This window comes from Heptranchias perlo, chromosome 8 (assembly GCF_035084215.1).
Source record: "Heptranchias perlo isolate sHepPer1 chromosome 8, sHepPer1.hap1, whole genome shotgun sequence".
Taxonomy (NCBI): Eukaryota; Metazoa; Chordata; class Chondrichthyes; order Hexanchiformes; family Hexanchidae; genus Heptranchias; species Heptranchias perlo.
The window spans coordinates 79329320-79346273 of NC_090332.1; the positions used below are offsets into that span (position 1 = coordinate 79329320).

The 16954-nt window shown below is 41.4% G+C and overlaps 1 protein-coding gene across 3 annotated transcripts in view; it reads left to right on the forward strand.

Moving 5' to 3' along the window:
• Positions 1-16954, forward strand: part of xrn2 (5'-3' exoribonuclease 2) — a 100205-nt gene that overhangs the window by 11271 nt on the left and 71980 nt on the right. For all 3 annotated transcript variants that reach the window (XM_067989410.1, XM_067989408.1, XM_067989409.1), the window contains exons 4-14: positions 355-466; positions 733-791; positions 899-988; positions 4458-4530; positions 4610-4660; positions 4844-5001; positions 5410-5487; positions 5585-5718; positions 6836-6893; positions 6982-7089; positions 7864-7908. In XM_067989410.1, coding sequence (XP_067845511.1) covers positions 355-466; positions 733-791; positions 899-988; positions 4458-4530; positions 4610-4660; positions 4844-5001; positions 5410-5487; positions 5585-5718; positions 6836-6893; positions 6982-7089; positions 7864-7908 — 966 coding nt within the window. The remainder of the gene's footprint in view (positions 1-354; positions 467-732; positions 792-898; positions 989-4457; positions 4531-4609; positions 4661-4843; positions 5002-5409; positions 5488-5584; positions 5719-6835; positions 6894-6981; positions 7090-7863; positions 7909-16954) is intronic.

The following is a 16954-nucleotide window of genomic DNA, read 5'->3' on the forward strand; positions in this document are numbered from 1 at the left end:
TTCTCCTCCTGGCTTTCCCATCCCTTGTGCACAAGCAGATTTTCCAAATCAAGGACTTTGCTCCACTTGGATAGCAATAATAACTTATGCAATTCATAATGAAGGCAATCCATAGCAATACTAAATACAAGTAAAACTGTATCCGAGGAATAATGTATTCTAAAACAGAACAAAGCAACAATCATTAATGGATAATTACAGCCAAAAATGCAGGCCAGTAATCATAAATAAAGATAGCACACAGCAACAGTATGAATATTATAAAATATACCCAGAGCTTTATATACAGAATAGTAGAATTAAATCTAGTTTAAGTCCTAAGTATACAAGTAACAAGTATACTGGTTATTGTAGGCTCCTCGTGCCAAAATGAACCAGCAGAGATCCAGACGCTTTCGTGCATCCAAAGAAGGAATGGAGCTGGTCGAGGAGAAAAAGAAAGTGAGGGAAGAAGTGCTGTCTAAAGGTACAACATATTTGTGTTATGATGGTGCCATTTATTTCTCTCCCCTTTTCCCTGTCCAACCTATTGCTGGAAGCAACAGTTGATCAAACTGTACTTTTGGGAAGTTACACATGCTAAACTTTTGGCTGAATATCAAATAATGTAACTGTAAATTATATGTGAATTCAGTGGCATTTAAAGGAGTGAATACTAAGGTTATCTCTGAACAGTTTCCGTGCTTATTCTCCACTCTAAATAATGTGAAACTGGCATTCCCATTTTTGCAGGTAGATACCTACCTGCAGAAGAAGTTAAAGAACGGTTTGACAGCAACTGCATTACTCCAGTAAGTATTAAACATTTGAGAATGGACATGCGAAAATCCAGTTGAGGTTGTGTTCGTTTATAGTTTTAAGATTTTAGTATTGAATTGTTCATTTTGATTTATTCAAGGGAACAGAATTCATGGACAACCTAGCACGGTGCCTTAGGTACTATGTTGCTGATCGCTTAAACAGTGATCCTGGATGGAAAAACTTAACGGTAAGTGTTGGCTCATTTTAAATCTTAAGAGTATTTCTAATAGTATGCGAATGAGAGAAAACCATTCAGCCCATTTTGTTTGTTTTGTCATGCAGGTTAGATTTCTGGATATTATCTGACAATCTTTCGTTTTATTCCTGTTGCATTTTGCATTATTGTACTCTTTACTGAATCAGGAATGAATCTATTTCTCTTTTGAATTCTTCAACTGCTGAAGCATCTACTCCACTAGGTGCTAGACTGTTCCGTAAATCAACTAAGTGTGAACATACTAATGTTCAGCATTACGTTTAGCTTGTGGTTTCTTCAGTTGAATCGTTCTCTGATTCTTCCTATCCTTGTTTTGCACAAAACTCCTCGTTAAATTTCTCCATTCTTTTCAAAATAGAGATCATACCCCGCTTCCTGTTAATATTTTTTCTCCACTGACAATAAACTTGGCTGCCTGTTTTTTTTTATGATGTGGAGATGCCGGTGATGGACTGGGGTTGACAATTGTAAACAATTTTACAACACCAAGTTATAGTCCAGCAATTTTATTTTAAATTCACAAGCTTTCGGAGGCTTCCCCCTTCGTCAGGTGAAGGGGGAAGCCTCGTTCACCTGACGAAGGGGGAAGCCTCCGAAAGCTTGTGAATTTAAAATAAAATTGCTGGACTATAACTTGGTGTTGTAAAATTGTTTACAATTGTTTTTTTTTAATCACCAAAGAGTGGGCTGTATCAGAAATATTTACAAGAGTTCAGCAGAACAGGAAGTTTTTTTTTAAAAAAGGTCATGGAAAGGGGCTCTTGCAATACAGACTTTACATGCAGGTCACAGAGCATCAAGGCATCTAACAATAAGCTGCAAGATCTCACGCAAGTCAGCAATTCAAATTAAAAAGTCTGAATTGGGTTGCTATTAAAGCTTCCTAAATAAAATATTTCATGGTAAAAATGGTACCAGATGAAACAAGGTATTGGAAATCAATAGGCACTGGAGTTGGACTGCCAGCACCCACCATTATGCCAACCATATATGCAGGCCGTGGCACGCTTGTCCAGCAATGACAGGAAACAGCTGTCTCTACAAGCTGTGCAATAATAAGGAGACAGTTATTGAGCTGTGCCATCTACTGAAAGGACATTTGGAACCAACGTAAAACATGGGAACTGCATTGCCCTCAACCTTTATGCCACTGACTCATTCTAGGTTTGCACTGCAGTCTCAGCCAATATGCTGCACACACATGTATCTCACAGGTGAATGATGCATCGGGTAACATGGCCAGAATTTCATCTCTTTCTTTCCTTCCCTATCTTTCCTGAATACCTTGTAGCCAGCAATAATATGCACCCAATCCTTCCCTTCTTTGAGCCAGGTTTCTGTTATTGCCACTATATCTTAGCCCTTTGTGGCAACTTGTGCTTGCAGCTCATCAACCTTATTTACCACGCTATGTGCATTTATGCACATGCACTCCAATCTCACCTTAGACTGCCTCGCATTTGCCCCCCTGCCTGATCCCTCCTATTTCTGAATTATTCTTTACTCTAGCACTATTGGTCTCTTCCAGTCCTTTGTGCACCTTGTTTCTCCTCTAATGTTTCATCCTGCTCTCCATCCCCCAGCCAAATTAGTTTAAACCCTCCCCCACGGCACGAGTTACATTCGCACCAGACAAGTGCCAGGCAATGACCATCTCCAACAAGAGAGAGTCTAACCACCTCCGCTTGACATTCAATGGCATTATCATCGCCACATCCCCCACCATCAACATCCTGGGGGTCACCATTGACCAGAAACTTAACTGGACCAGCCGCATAAATACAGTGGCTACAAGAGCAGGTCAGAGGCCGGGTATTCTGCGGCGAGTGACTCACCTCCTGACTCCTCAAAGCCTTTCCACCATCTACAAGGCACAAGTCAGGAGTGTGATGGAATACTCTCCACTTGCCTGGATGAGTGCAGCTCCAACAACACTCAAGAAACTCGACACCATCCAGGACAAAGCAGCCCGCTTGATTAGTACCCCATCCACCACCCTAAACATTCACCACCGGCGCACCGTGGCTGCAGTGTGTACCATCTACAGGATGCACTGCAGTAACTCGCCGTGGCTTCTTCGACAGTACCTCTCAAACCCCCGACCTCTACCACCTAGAAGGACAAGGGCAGCAGGCACATGGGAACAACACCACCTGCACGTTCCCCTCCAAGTCACACACCATCCCGACTTGGAAATATATCGCCGTTCTTTCATTGTCGCTGGGTCAAAATCCTAGAACTCCCTACCTAACAGCACTGTGGGAGAACCATCACCACACCGACTGCAGCGGTTCAAGAAGGCGGCTCACCACCACCTTCTCAAGGGCAGTTAGGGATAGGCAATAAGTGCTGGCTTTGCCAGCGACGCCCACATCCCATGAACGAATTTTTAAAAAACTCCCCGCGAGGACATTGGTCTCAGTTTTGTTGAGGTGCAGCCTGTCCATCTTGAACAGATCCTTCCTGCCCTAGGAATCCGAAGCCCTCTCTCCTGCACCATTTCTCCAGCCACTCATTAACCTGTCTTATCCTACTATTCCTATACTCACTAGTGAGTGGCACTGGAGGTCCTGATTTTTAATTTCCTCCCTCACACCTGAAACTCTGACTGCAGGTCCTTAACCCTTTTCCTTCCTATGTCATTGGTTCCCACATGGACCACGATTTCTGGCTGATGCTCTTCCTCCCCCACCCCCCTCAAAATATTCTGCACCCTCTGTGATGTCCTTTACCCTGGCATCATATGGGACTCATGTCGACGGTTGCAGAAACGCCTGTGTACCACCCTGACTATCGAATCCCCTATAAAAACTGCATTTCTTGTGCCCCCCTGCATATACCAGCACAATAATATATTTTCCATTACATCATATAGTCTCATCAAACGGATCCTCCATAAGCAAGTGGCTACTTCTAAATAAGCCAGTTTCACCTTTTATAGAGGGAATTTTGTTGCAATTAGATTGAACTTGCTGTCAACTACCACATCCCACCTAAACATATGACCTTGAATCAGAATAGTTTCTTTGCCTTTTTTGGTTGTCCTTCCTTGCCATGATTCCAGCACTTATTCACATATTTTTGTACTGTCCCTAGACTTGACTAAATTTTTAAACAATTAGAATTACTTAGTGAGCTGGCACTACATGTTTTGTGATCCAGCTAGTTTTCTACTAAATGGTGGCACCAAGTTTTGTTTAATACACGTTAATTTGTAGGATTCAGCTGCTGCCACGGGATTGAATTGTGCAGTGTTTCAGAATAAAAACTGTGTCGCAGGCTAGATATCATACTGTAAGAGAATTACAGGTAAAGAAAGAATTTCCATCTATTCAATGAACAACCTTATGTGGATTGGTAATCTTTATAACGCCATCAATATGGAAATCTAGTTTCTGTCACAACATAATAATTGAACTGCTTTTTAAAAATTCATCAGGTGATTTTGTCAGATGCAAGTGTTCCTGGTGAGGGTGAACACAAGATCATGGATTACATAAGACGACAACGAGGTACACGTGCTACATTTTGGGGGGACTGAGGGGAGGATTGGCAGCAGTCTTATTATAACTGTTAGTTTTTACTTTACAGCTCAGCCAAACCACGATCCAAACACTCATCATTGTTTGTGCGGAGCTGATGGTGAGTAGCGCTCTTATTGTCTTTGTGCTGTAAATTGTGTAGCTCAAATGGAAAGTAGCATTGATCATTATGTATCCTGTTAAGGATCATATTTGTTTTTCAGAATCTTGACTGCAATTATGATCGCAACCTGAAAATATAAATGCCTAATGATATGGTACTAAACCTGTTTTCTTCTGACAGCTGATCTTATCATGTTGGGATTGGCAACTCATGAACCAAACTTCACTATCATCAGAGAAGAGTTCAAGCCAAACCAGCCTAGGCCATGTGCTCTTTGCAGTCAGCTTGGTCATGAAATCAAAGAATGCCAGGGTTTGCCAAGAGAAAAACAAGGAGAGGTACAGTACCAGAAGCGGAAATGTTGCTATTTTTTTTACATGTCCTAAATCATCAGTGTGAAAATAACTGGAAGTTGCTATCAGTGTAGATACTTTAAATATGGGACCTCTTTTATTGATCAAATAGGGGAAGATTTGAGATGTAAGCAACTCTGTAATCTGAGAGTTGGAACAGATCTGTACTTTATATCTTGCATGTCGAAGGGTTGTAAAAAACATTTCTACGTGCAGTTGTACCCGTATGTGCAAATTAAGGGAAGGCTTGCTGCTACACAATGGAGATATTTCATCAAGTGGATAAGTTTAATAGTAGCCAGAATAAGCTTGGTCTTAGTTGGAAAATTGTTGATTGGATAAGAAAAGTGGATTTTCAGGATCAAACTGATGCTTTCCTTATTTTCCCTTCAGTTTGATCAATTTGCAGGTAATGCTCCAAGTGGCATAGATGTGGAGTTCATATTTATCCGATTAGCTGTTTTGCGTGAGGTAGGTTGATCTCCAAAATATTTACCTTTGATAAAATGTTTGATTATTTGCCATATAGTGCAACTAAAGATGTGTTTTTAAAAATGTTTTTATCCAGTACTTGGAAAGAGAATTAACTATGGCGAGCTTGCCCTTTACATTCGATTTCGAGAGGAGCATTGATGACTGGGTTTTTATGTGTTTCTTTGTGGGAAATGATTTCCTGCCTCATCTGCCGTCGCTGGAAATTAGGTATGCTAATTCAATTAGTTATTGCAGTATCTTTTGACTTTTTTTGCTGTTGAGATTGATTTCTTGAAGAAATCAATCATTTCAGGATTAGCAGTATTTTTTTTGTAGACTTCTGCATAATGTTTTCACTTCAAATTTGTAGACAATTTTGAGTTTCACCATTCACTTTCCGAAAAATCAAACATCTATTTTTCATTTTAAAAATATTTTTGAAATTCTGATAACCGCTGGAATGTTGGCTTAGAGGAGTTGCAGAGCAGACTGGTGGAGCTGAATTTATATCTAATATCAAGAAATCTTGTAATTTCAAATGTCTTCCATTGTTGTGCTTATTACTCTAAGGAGATAGCACTGTCAGTGCTGACTTATTCCATGCAAACTTTGTGGGGGAGGGTTTGTGCTGGGAGCTGGACAACCTAAAGGAGCAGAGACTTGGGTTTGCAGTACAATCACACTAGCTTGTTTTTCTGAGTGATAACTAGGTCTTAATGGGTTTCACTGCATTCTCCTAACTTTACTTTCATTAAAATAAGATAATAGCTCAATGATCAAGATTCTAAACTGTAAACATTGTTTGCAGCAATGTGTTTATAACTGTGGAATATCAATTTAACTTTCGTTCATCTCTGGAACAGAATGTTTCTGGAATTAAACTGAACTTTTAAACTATAGATTGTATTTAGATTTGTTGGGACAGAAGCCATATAGAAACAAACTCTTATGTAAAATACTTTCAAAACTTTGAGAGCTTCTGTGCTATTGGCAGTTAATATTCCAAAAAAATTCAAGATGATGCAAATTTATTTTTAATTGCGATATTTGCTGCTAGTGGATATTGCATAATTCACAAGATACTGTGGAATTTTTAATATTTGCACAAAGAAAATTTTGTGGAAGGTGTGCACATTTGTTATATACTGTGTTTCCACGTGCTGTGTACAGTTCAGTATTTTCGTGGGTTGGGTTGTCTCAAAAAATGTAACAATATTGTGAAATGCAAGCAATTCTGCAAAATTGTTTGACAAAATGTTTAATGTGAGCTCAAAACTGGAGTTAAAATTTTGATTTTTAGCATCATTCTTGAAATTGAATGGAGTACTGTGTATTTATTTCCCAGGGAGGGTGCAATTGATCGACTGGTTGGCATTTACAAGAATGTAGTACACAAGACCGCGGTAAGTAAAGCAAAATGTATTGACGACCAATACATTTCATTGCAAAAACAAAATTCAGATAAAATGCAAAGATTTTGTTTCTTTTTAGGGATACCTTACAGAGAATGGTTTTGTCAACTTAGAACGAGTGCAAATGATTATGATTGCAGTTGGAGAAGCTGAGGATAACATCTTCAAGAAGAGAAGAGACGATGATGTAGGCAGTCTCTGTTTGTGCAATCTTTGTTATATGTTAAAGATGTGCTACTTAATAGTCTGTTTACTGTAAAATACAAAGCTACATTTGATCTATTACAGATAAATTATTCAGGTATTGCCATTTTTACATAAAATTGCAAAGTAAGCACACTTTGTTCAGTAGTTGACATTCAAAAATAAAAGCATACTTGAAGCTTGTTAAAGGCTGCATGAAACAATCAAATTGTTTAATGGGGGATTTATTTTAACGATGCTTTCGTCAATCAAGTTTGCTGTCCACTTGGATTCATAGATGCTAAATGTGTGGAATGTAAATCAAGTGTCCAGGCTTGAACTGACTCCGAAGTTGGTTGAGACTATTTCCTCCAGGATGTCTTATTCCTCATTGCTCCCAACTCTGGATTCAGGCTTGCATTTATGCTATAACTGCAATATTGGAGTGAAGTTGAAGTTCGAGTATAACTACTCTACGCTATTCAAAAGCAAAATACTGCAGATGCTGGAAACCTGAATTAAAAACAGAAAATGCTGGAAATACTCAGCAGGTCAGACAGCATCTGTGGAGAAAGAAACAGAGTTAAAGCTTCAGGTCGATGACCTTTTGAAAGTATTTCCAGCATTTTCTGCTTTTGCTCCACACTAATGCTGCAGTTATAGTGTGAATGAGCCCTAATAGAATTGTATTCCGTGAAGCTACAGTAAGTTGCTGCTTTTAAATCGTACATGACGTCTGTTAAACATACACATTACAATTGAAATCTACTTCTTACAGGTGTCATTCAGAAGAAGACAAAAGGAAAAAAACAAAAGAATGAAAGTAAGTCATTCCCTGATTCTGTTATAGAAGTGAATCTTAACAGTAGTAGGAGTGTCCAGTATTCTGTTAGTTTGAAAGTGAGAATTTTAAAAAAGTAGATTTGATTGTTTGGAAGTTACTCTTATATAATTAGTGGTGAGGTAATTACTTGGATTTTATTTTTGATTAGGCACGTGCAAAAATCCATCACCTTGTTTAGGCTCTGAGCCAAGCTACTGAGGAGTCTATATAATTTCTATTTGCCAGATTATTGAGGGGACACTGCTTCCTCATAGGAACATGCTTTACTTAGCTAATCCAGAGAATTCAGGTACATGTTGAATTCAGGTACATGTTGGCAGAGCCAAAATTTAAGGCCTCCCCCCTACCAAATGTGTACACATGGGTGGAATTGGAATTTAACAGCTAAAACTGCACAGCTTATCAGTGCAGATTAAGCTTCCCCTGCTTGTCCAGCTAGGACCACACTGCCTGTTAATGCACTGACATGCAGGGTTATCTGTCGCTGAGTGGGGACAATCTCAGCTCCCAATGACACTTTTACCCCTCCAGATTCCATTTGTGAGCTAGATTGGCTTGTCAATCATAAACCGAGCCCTGCAGTACTGTGGACCTGTCTAGTGCAGGTATCATTACTGAATCTCCGTGATCCTGCCATGGTTCCAAATCTTTATTGCCTGGTTTGTAATCTTAGAGCCATCTTAACCCTGCATACTTCTCTTCTCCGCCCCCCCGCCCCCAGAAAGGATATCTCAACTAGCTATCGCAACTCACTTTATGATTGTATTACTACCATCCTGCTGACCACAGCATGGACATACATCGTGCCCAATGGAATGGTGGCTCTGGGGGTTGGAGGCGTGGAGCTTCAACAGCAGTTGCTTGCGCCTCTGCAACCCAATAGTGATAGGCGATGAGTCCTGGATATATGAGCATGTATTCTTATACCTGGCATCCAGGTAGTGCCTTCCAGCAACTGTTGTCCCAAGTGTTTCCTCATCAGTTATATGGTGGGCATCAGTCTTCACCAAACTCTTGAGTGCTCCCTACGGTGGTGAATTATCTCTGCCGGGGGGCTAGGATATCTGAGTGAGAACTCAAGCATATTTGGAGGCATTAGCACGCTGAGAGGCAAAGCTCTCTTAGTCCTACTAAGTGTTCACTGTACCAAAGCATCAATCTTCATTTGTGTGTATTGAAGTACAGCTCTTCAGTTGTCCATGATGAAGGGTTTTTCCATCCTCAAGGACATGGTATCAGTGATATAACCTGCTTTGGTTGAGACAGCAGCTTTGTGAATGTGCATTATCCCCTCTGACAGCTGAGGCCATATCAGAATTGATTTGGATTGTGAAATCACAATTCATAAACTGAAGCCTGTTGAAGAAGGAGAATGAATTATCACCAAGGGTAGAGACTGACTTTACATGCTTGGACCTAGGTCCAATGTAATTTTGAGTTTGGCAGTTGACCTCTATTCTGGCTGTTTCAATTTTGTAGACCTCTGCCAAGAGGTGGGACCTAGTTTTCAACTTTGTTTCTAGACCTGTCTCTTTAAGCTTATTAACTTTGTAACTCCCTGCAATATTGTCTTTTCTCTGCCTGGGTTATGGTAATGGGAATTGCCTACCACTTCCATTCCCAGTGAGCAAACTGTTCAAAGAGTCCTCTAGTTCACTTCGTGCACTCGCTGCTTATTTTTCAAGTACAGAGGGTATGTTTGAAGTCATCTACACTGGGTACTCTCCACCCCATCCTGAAAAGGAAATTAACTATTTAGGTTCTTGAGAAAGGAAGATGATTCAGGAATCCTTCAAGTGTGAATGCCCACATACTAGATTTAACGAATAGGACCTGTATAACATGATGCATCTTATTGAAAAGGACCAGATATAATCTGTTTGAATAATGTTATGTGGCCATTGTATTATGGGGGCAGTACACAATGACTGCTCCTGATGAATGTAACTGCCATTGTATTGTGTTGTCTGGTTCAAGCCTTTCCTACAGGTTCCTTGTTTTGTTTACAATGCCATAGGAACATCTGGACTCCAGAATGTTACTGCTTGAGGAGCAATTAATTTTGGTAAAGACTTTGGCTGCAAAAAATAAAAGTGGGTTATAGGAGACAATCTGACTTTCCTGGGGGGGCAGTAGATGTTTTCTTCTCAAAAGGATTACTTGATGGGTTAGTTTGTATCATATCTATTATTAATGGAACTAGACACTGTATTCTCAAGTTCTGTAGGGACATAACTTCTGTTTGTCTGCATTATGCTTGGACAGGGGGTAGGGAATGAAGACCCACCATGTAGTATTTGAATAAGGAAGTTCAGACTGGTAATTACCTCATTACATGGTTAAAGATGCATATTTCACATCTCCATCCGGATTCAACCACCAAATTATCAGATATTTTACATCAATGAATGTCAATTGTAGGGCACACCATTAAACTCTATTGTAACTAAGTTGTGCTGAAGTTCTTACATATTTACCTAAAATTAGACTCATAAAATGGGCATCGTCCTGTCTTTCCAGATCAGGGATTCTTTTGATTAAGGCAATTGTCTGATTCCTCTTGTGGCGTCTTGATAGTTGGTAGTGAGTGTTCTCTTTTTTTTAAAAGAAGTGCTGTCTTTTGGTTGGGGCATTAACCTGCGATCCTGTTGTATGTTTTGGTTGTTTACATAGCTGGAAATATGTAGATGTTACAACATGGAAACAGGTCATTCGTCCCAACCAGTCCAAGTTGGCGTTTACCCTCCATGTGGGTAAATAGTTGTAATCACATTCATATGCCCTGATCCCATATCCCTTCAAGCTCTTTTCCTCCTTCCAACTGTCCAATCTAATCTTGAATGCTGATGTTTCTACCTCAATCGCCAACCCTGGAAGTGAATTCGACAGCTTCACAACTCTTGTGCGAAGATGTTTCACTTAAATGAGCATTAAAGATGACATGGCACTATTTAAGTTCTCCTCGAGTCCTGGACAATATTCCTTCCTCAGCTGATAATACAACATCAACAATCATGGTTGTAGATGCAGGTTGTGAGGAAGCTTTTGAAGTTGGGAAGAGAATTGGCAAATTGGAATGATTTAGAAAGGGAGTTCCAGCAGGTGGGGCTAAGACAGCTGAAGGCTGGAGTAGAATGAGGGGAATGCACCTGAGCTCAACATTGATAGGGTTGTCAGAGGTTGCAAAGTTAGGGTGGGTGAAGCCATTGTGGGATTTGGAAATGAGGACTAGAATTTTGAACTCAAGGTGTTGGGAGATGGGGAGGGAGTGCAGGTTAGGATGGGGCCAGGTGATGGCCAAGTGCGACTTGGTATTGGGCAGGGTATTGATTTCATCAGAAACCTAAGAAATAGGAGCAGGAGTAGGCCATATGGCCCCTCGAGCCTGCTCTGTCATTCAATAAGATCATGACTGATCTTCAACCTCAACTCCACTTTCCTATCCTATCCTCATACCCCTTGATAAGAAACATAAGAAATAGGAACAGGGACATAATTTTTAAGAGTTGGAATTCACGTTAGCTGAAGCTTGGGAAGCTGATGAGGGGGAATGTTGCAGAAGTCCAGCTTGGAGTTAACAAAAGCATTGACCAGGGTTTTAGCTACAGTGGGGATGAGTTAAGGTTGGAAGTAGATGTTCTGAAGGTAGAACTAAAGGGTCTTGGTCCATCAATAGGGTATGAAGTTTGAAGCGGAGGTCAGTGTCAAACAGGATACTGGGGGTTCCACTTATCTGGCCAGTCTGAATAAACAGCATGGAGGGGTGGAATCAGGGCCAAGATATGGAGTTGTTTTTCAGGATGGTTGCAGTATTGCTACGGTTAAATTGAACAAAATTCTAGCTCATCCATCACTTGAAGCAGTCTTGACAGCGCAGTGGTGATTGTGGAATCAAGAGAGGTGGCAGAGAGGTAGAGCTCAATGTCGTCATCATGCTTGTGAAAGCTGACTTCATGCCTAATAGTAATGTCACTGCAGTGCGTCATGTAAATGAGAAAAGGAGTATTGAAAACAGGATGGGAGGGAAAACCCATTGCTAAAGATGTGCTGGTTATGGTGCGACAGATAGGGGAATGAAGGCATTCTGTGCAGAGGTGGATCGTGGAGAAAGATAGTGGTCAACTGTGTTGAGTGTTGCAGATAGGTTGAGAACAAGGAGGGTAGCGCACCACAGTTGCAAAGGATGTTCTTGGTGACTTTGGGTCAATCTTTGCTGTGGGCTGGGTGGATACTGGACTGAAAGGATTCAAACTGGGAGGAGTGGGAGAGGCAAGCTCATAGCTGACTAAAAGCTTGTTGGAAGAGCGGTCTTTAAAGGAGAAGAGAGAGGTTAAGAGGTTTAGGGTGGGAGTTAGTTGTCCGAATAGGACTGAGGTGGCTAAAAGCTCTGTCACTAATGGGGTGAAGAGAGAGGGATCCATAGAAGGGAGGCAGAGGGGTGACTAAGCCTTGATATGGGACAATACATATGGCCGAATTTTGTGCAAGTTGTAGATCATGGAAGGTGAAGGGGCCAGCAAAGCAAACATTAGAGTAGTTGAGGCTGACAGACACCTAAAAGAATATTAGCGGCAAAAATGCAGAGATAGAAGTGCGTGGTCTTGGTGATTTGATAGAATGTGGGGTTGAACCGGATGCCAAGATTGTAAATGTTCAAAGAGAAGCTGGAGAGGGTGATGGATTAACATAGAAAATAGGAGCAAGAGTAGGCCATTCGGCCCTTCGGGCCTGCTCCGCCATTCAACATGATCATGGCTGATCGTCTAACTCAGTACCCTGTTACTGCTTTTTCCCCTATATCCCTTGATCCCTTTAGCATTAAGAAACATATCTATCTCCTTCTTGAATACATCTAATGACTTGGCCTCCACTGTCTTCTGTGGTAGAGAATTCCATAGGTTCACCACCCTCTGAGTGAAGAAATTTCTCCGCATCTTGGTTATAAATGGCATACCCCGTATCCTGAGACTGTGACCCCTGGTTCTGGACTCCCCAGTCATCGGGAACATCCTCCCTGCATCTAGTCTGTCTAGTCCTGTTAGAATTTTATATGTTTCGATGAGATCACCTCTCAGTCTTCTAAACTCAAGTGAAAATAGGCCTAGTCGACCCAATCTCTCCTCATACATCAGTCCTGCCATCCCAGGAATCAGTCTGGCAAACCTTTGTTGCACTCCCTCCATGGCAAGGACATCCTTCCTCAGATAAGGAGACCAAAACTGCACACAATACTCCAGATGTGGTCTCACCAAGGACCTGTATAACTGCAGTAAGACATCCCTGCTCCTGTACTCAAATCCTCTTGCAATGAAGGCCAATGTACCATTCGCCTTCCTAACTGCTTGCTGCACCTGAATGCTCACTTTCAGCGACTAGTGTACAAGGACACCCAGGTCTCATTGCACCTCCCCTTTTCCTAATCTATCACCATTCAGATAATCTGCTTTTCTGTTTTTACAACCAAAGTGGATAACCTCACATTTATCCACGTTATACTGCATCTGCCATGTTCTTACCCACTCACCCAACTTGTCTAAATCACATTGGAGCCTCTTTGCATCCTCCTCACAGCTCACATTCCACCCCAGCTTTGAGTCGTCTGCAAACTTGGAAACGTTACATTTAGTTCCCTCATCCAAATCATTGATATATATTGTGACTAGCTGGGGCCCAAGCACTGATCCCTGAGGTACCCCACTCGTCACTGCCTGCCACCCGGAAAAAGACCCGTTTATTACCACTTTGTTTCCTGTCTGTCAACCAATTCTCAATCCATGCCAGTATATTCCCCCCAATCCCATGTGCTTTAATTTTGCACACTGACCTGTGTGGGACCTTATCAAAAGCCTTCTGAAAATCCAAATATACCACATCCACTGGTTCTCCCCTATCTATTCTACTACTTACATCCTCAAAAACCTCCAGTAGATTTGTTAAGCATGATTTCCCTTTCATAAACCCATACTGACTTTGTCCAATCCCATTAATGCCCTCCAAGTGTTCTGTTATCACATCTTTTATAATCGACTCTAGCATTTTCCCCATTACTGATGTTAGGCTAACTGGTCTGTAATTCCCTCTTTTTTTTCTCTCCCTTCTTCAAATAGTGGTGTTACATTTGCCACCCTCCAATCTGTAGGAACTGTTCCAGAATTTTGGAAGATGATCACCAATGCATCTACTATTTCCAGGGCCACTTCCTTTCGTACTCTGGGATGTGGATTATCAGGCCCTGGGGATTTATCAGCCTTTAGCCCCTAGCACTATTTTCTTACTAATACTGGTTTCCTTCAGTTCCTCCCTCTCACTGGACCCTTGGTTCCTTAACATTTCTGGGAGGTTATTTGTATCCTCCTTTGTGAAGACAGATTAAATGGCAAGCGAGCAGAATTTGTGCTGAAGGTTGAAGACTCTGGTATCAGTCTTCCCAGTGTTGAACTGGAGGAAATTGTTACTCATTCAAGACATGTTGGACCAGCAGCATGGCAACATGGGCCAAGTGAGGTGATGGCAAGGTAGAGCAGGTTATGATTAGCATCCATGTGAAAGCTGAGCCAGTGCCTGTGGATATCGCTAAGGCGTAATATTTAGTAAAGGAAGAGAAGAGAGCCAAGGATAGAATCCTCGCGGATTCTGGACAGTTGTTTGTGGGGCGGAGGGGGGAGCGGACGAGATCCACTGCAGCCGATCCAGTGGCTGCATTCGGATAGGTAGAGATTGAACTATGTACTGGCAGTTCCTCTATACTACAAGTAAGGAATTGTTTCAACGTGAAAGGTGCTTTATAAATGCATTTTTTTTTTATTAGTTCTAGTTGTTTGCACGTGATCTAGAAGATGGGAGTTGATCACACTTTGCATTAGAATTGTACTGGTAGGATAGAAGTTACTGTTTCCATCTCCATCATGTACTTCGTTATTAAAGCTTTTCTGCCCTCCCCTGGTTCCAACCTTACCTATCTAGTCGTAGCCAGGGAATCTCCTGCAATGGCTTCTCTTCCCGCCCCCGCACTGTTACCTCTGGAGTCCCCCAAGGATCTATTCTCGACGCCCTCTCCCCATTGCTCATCTACGTGCTGCCCCTCGGCGACATCATCCAAAGACGCAACATCACATTCCATACGTACGCTGACTATACCCAGCTTCACCTCGCCACCACTTCTCTCAGCCCGTCCATGGCCCTGGTGTTGTCAGGCTACTTGTCTGACATCCAGTCTTGGATGGGCATAAATTTCCTCCAGTTAAACATTGGGAAGACCAAAGCCGTTGTCTTTGGCCCCTGCCAAGATCTCCGTTCCCTAGCCACTGATTCCATCGCTGTCCCTGGCCACTGTCTCAGGTTGTACCAGACTGTTCGTTTGCAAACCTAAATCTAAACAAAGGAAACTACGAAGGTATGAGGAGTGAGTTGGCTATGATAGATTGGGAAACTTCATTGAAAGGCATGATGGTGGCTAGGCAATGGCGAACATTTAAGGAACGAATGCATGAATTGCAACAATTATACATTCCTTTCTGGCGCAAAAGGAAAAGCAGCCCAACCGTGGCTAACAAAAGAAATTAAGGATAGTATTAGATCCAAAGAGGAATCATCTAAAGTTGCCAGAAAAAGTAGCAAGCCTGAGGATTGGGAGCAGTTTAGAATTCAGCAAAAAAGGACCAAGAGATTGATTAAGAGGGGAAAAATAGAGTATGTGAGTAAACTTGCAAGGAACTGTAAAAGCTTCTATAAGTGTGTAAAAAGAAAAAGGTTAGTGAAGACAAATGTAGGTCCCTTACAGTCAGAAATGGGAGAATTTATAATGGGGAACAAGCAAATGGCAGAGCAATTAAACAAACACTTTGGTTCTGTTTTCACGGAAGAGGATACAATTAACTTCCCAGAAATGTTAGGGAACCAAGGGGTTAGTGAGAAGGAGGAATTAAAGGAAATCAGCACTTTTGTTTACTAATACTAGGGAAATTAATGGGACTGAAAGCCAATAAATCCCCAGGGCCTGATAATCTGCATCCCAGAATACAGTGGATGCATTAGTTGTCATCTTCCAACATTTTATAGACTATGGAACAGTTCCTGCAGATTGGAGGGTGGCAAATGTAACCCCACTATTTAAAAAAGGAGGGAGAGAGAAAACCGGGAACTACAGACTGGTTAGTCTAACATCAGTAGTAGAGAAAGTGCAAGAGTCTATTATAAAGGATGTGATAACAGGACACTTAGAAAATATCAACGGGATTATACAAAGTCAGCATAGATTTATAAAAGGGAAATCATGTTTGTCAAACCTACTGGAGTTTTTTGAGGATGTAACTGGTAGAATAGATAAGGGAGAACCAGTGGATGTGGTTTATTTGGATTTTCAGAAGACCTTTGATAAAGTCCCACATAAGAGGTTAGTGTGCTAAATTAAGGCACATGGGATTGGTGGTAATATACTGGCTTGGATTGAAAATTGGTTAACAGACAGGAAACGGAGAGTAGGAATAAATGGGTCTTTTTCGGGGTGGCAGGCAATGACTAGTGGGGATACCGCAGGGATCAGTGCTTGGGCCCCAGCTAGTCACAATATATGTCACTGATTTGGATGAGGGAATCAAATGTAATATTTCCAAGTTTGCTGACTACACAAAACTAGGTGGGATCGTGAGTTGTGAGGAGGATGCGAAGAGGCTTCAAGGCTATTTAGACAAGTTGAGTGAGTGCAAATACATGGCAGATGCAGTATAATGTGGATAAATGTGAAGTTATCCACTTCGGAAGGAAAAACAGAAAGGCAGAGTATTATTTAAATGGTGATAGATTGGGAAATGTTGATGTACAAAGGGACCTAGGTGTCCTTGTACACCAATCACTGAAAGCAAACATGCAGGTGCAGCAAGCAGTTAGGAAGGCAAATGGTATGTTGGCCTTCATTGCAAGAGGATTTGAGTACAAGAGCAAGGATGTCTTACTGCAGTTATACAGGGCCTTGGTGAGACCACACCTGGAGTATTGTGTGCAGTTTTGGTCTCCTTACCTAAGAAAG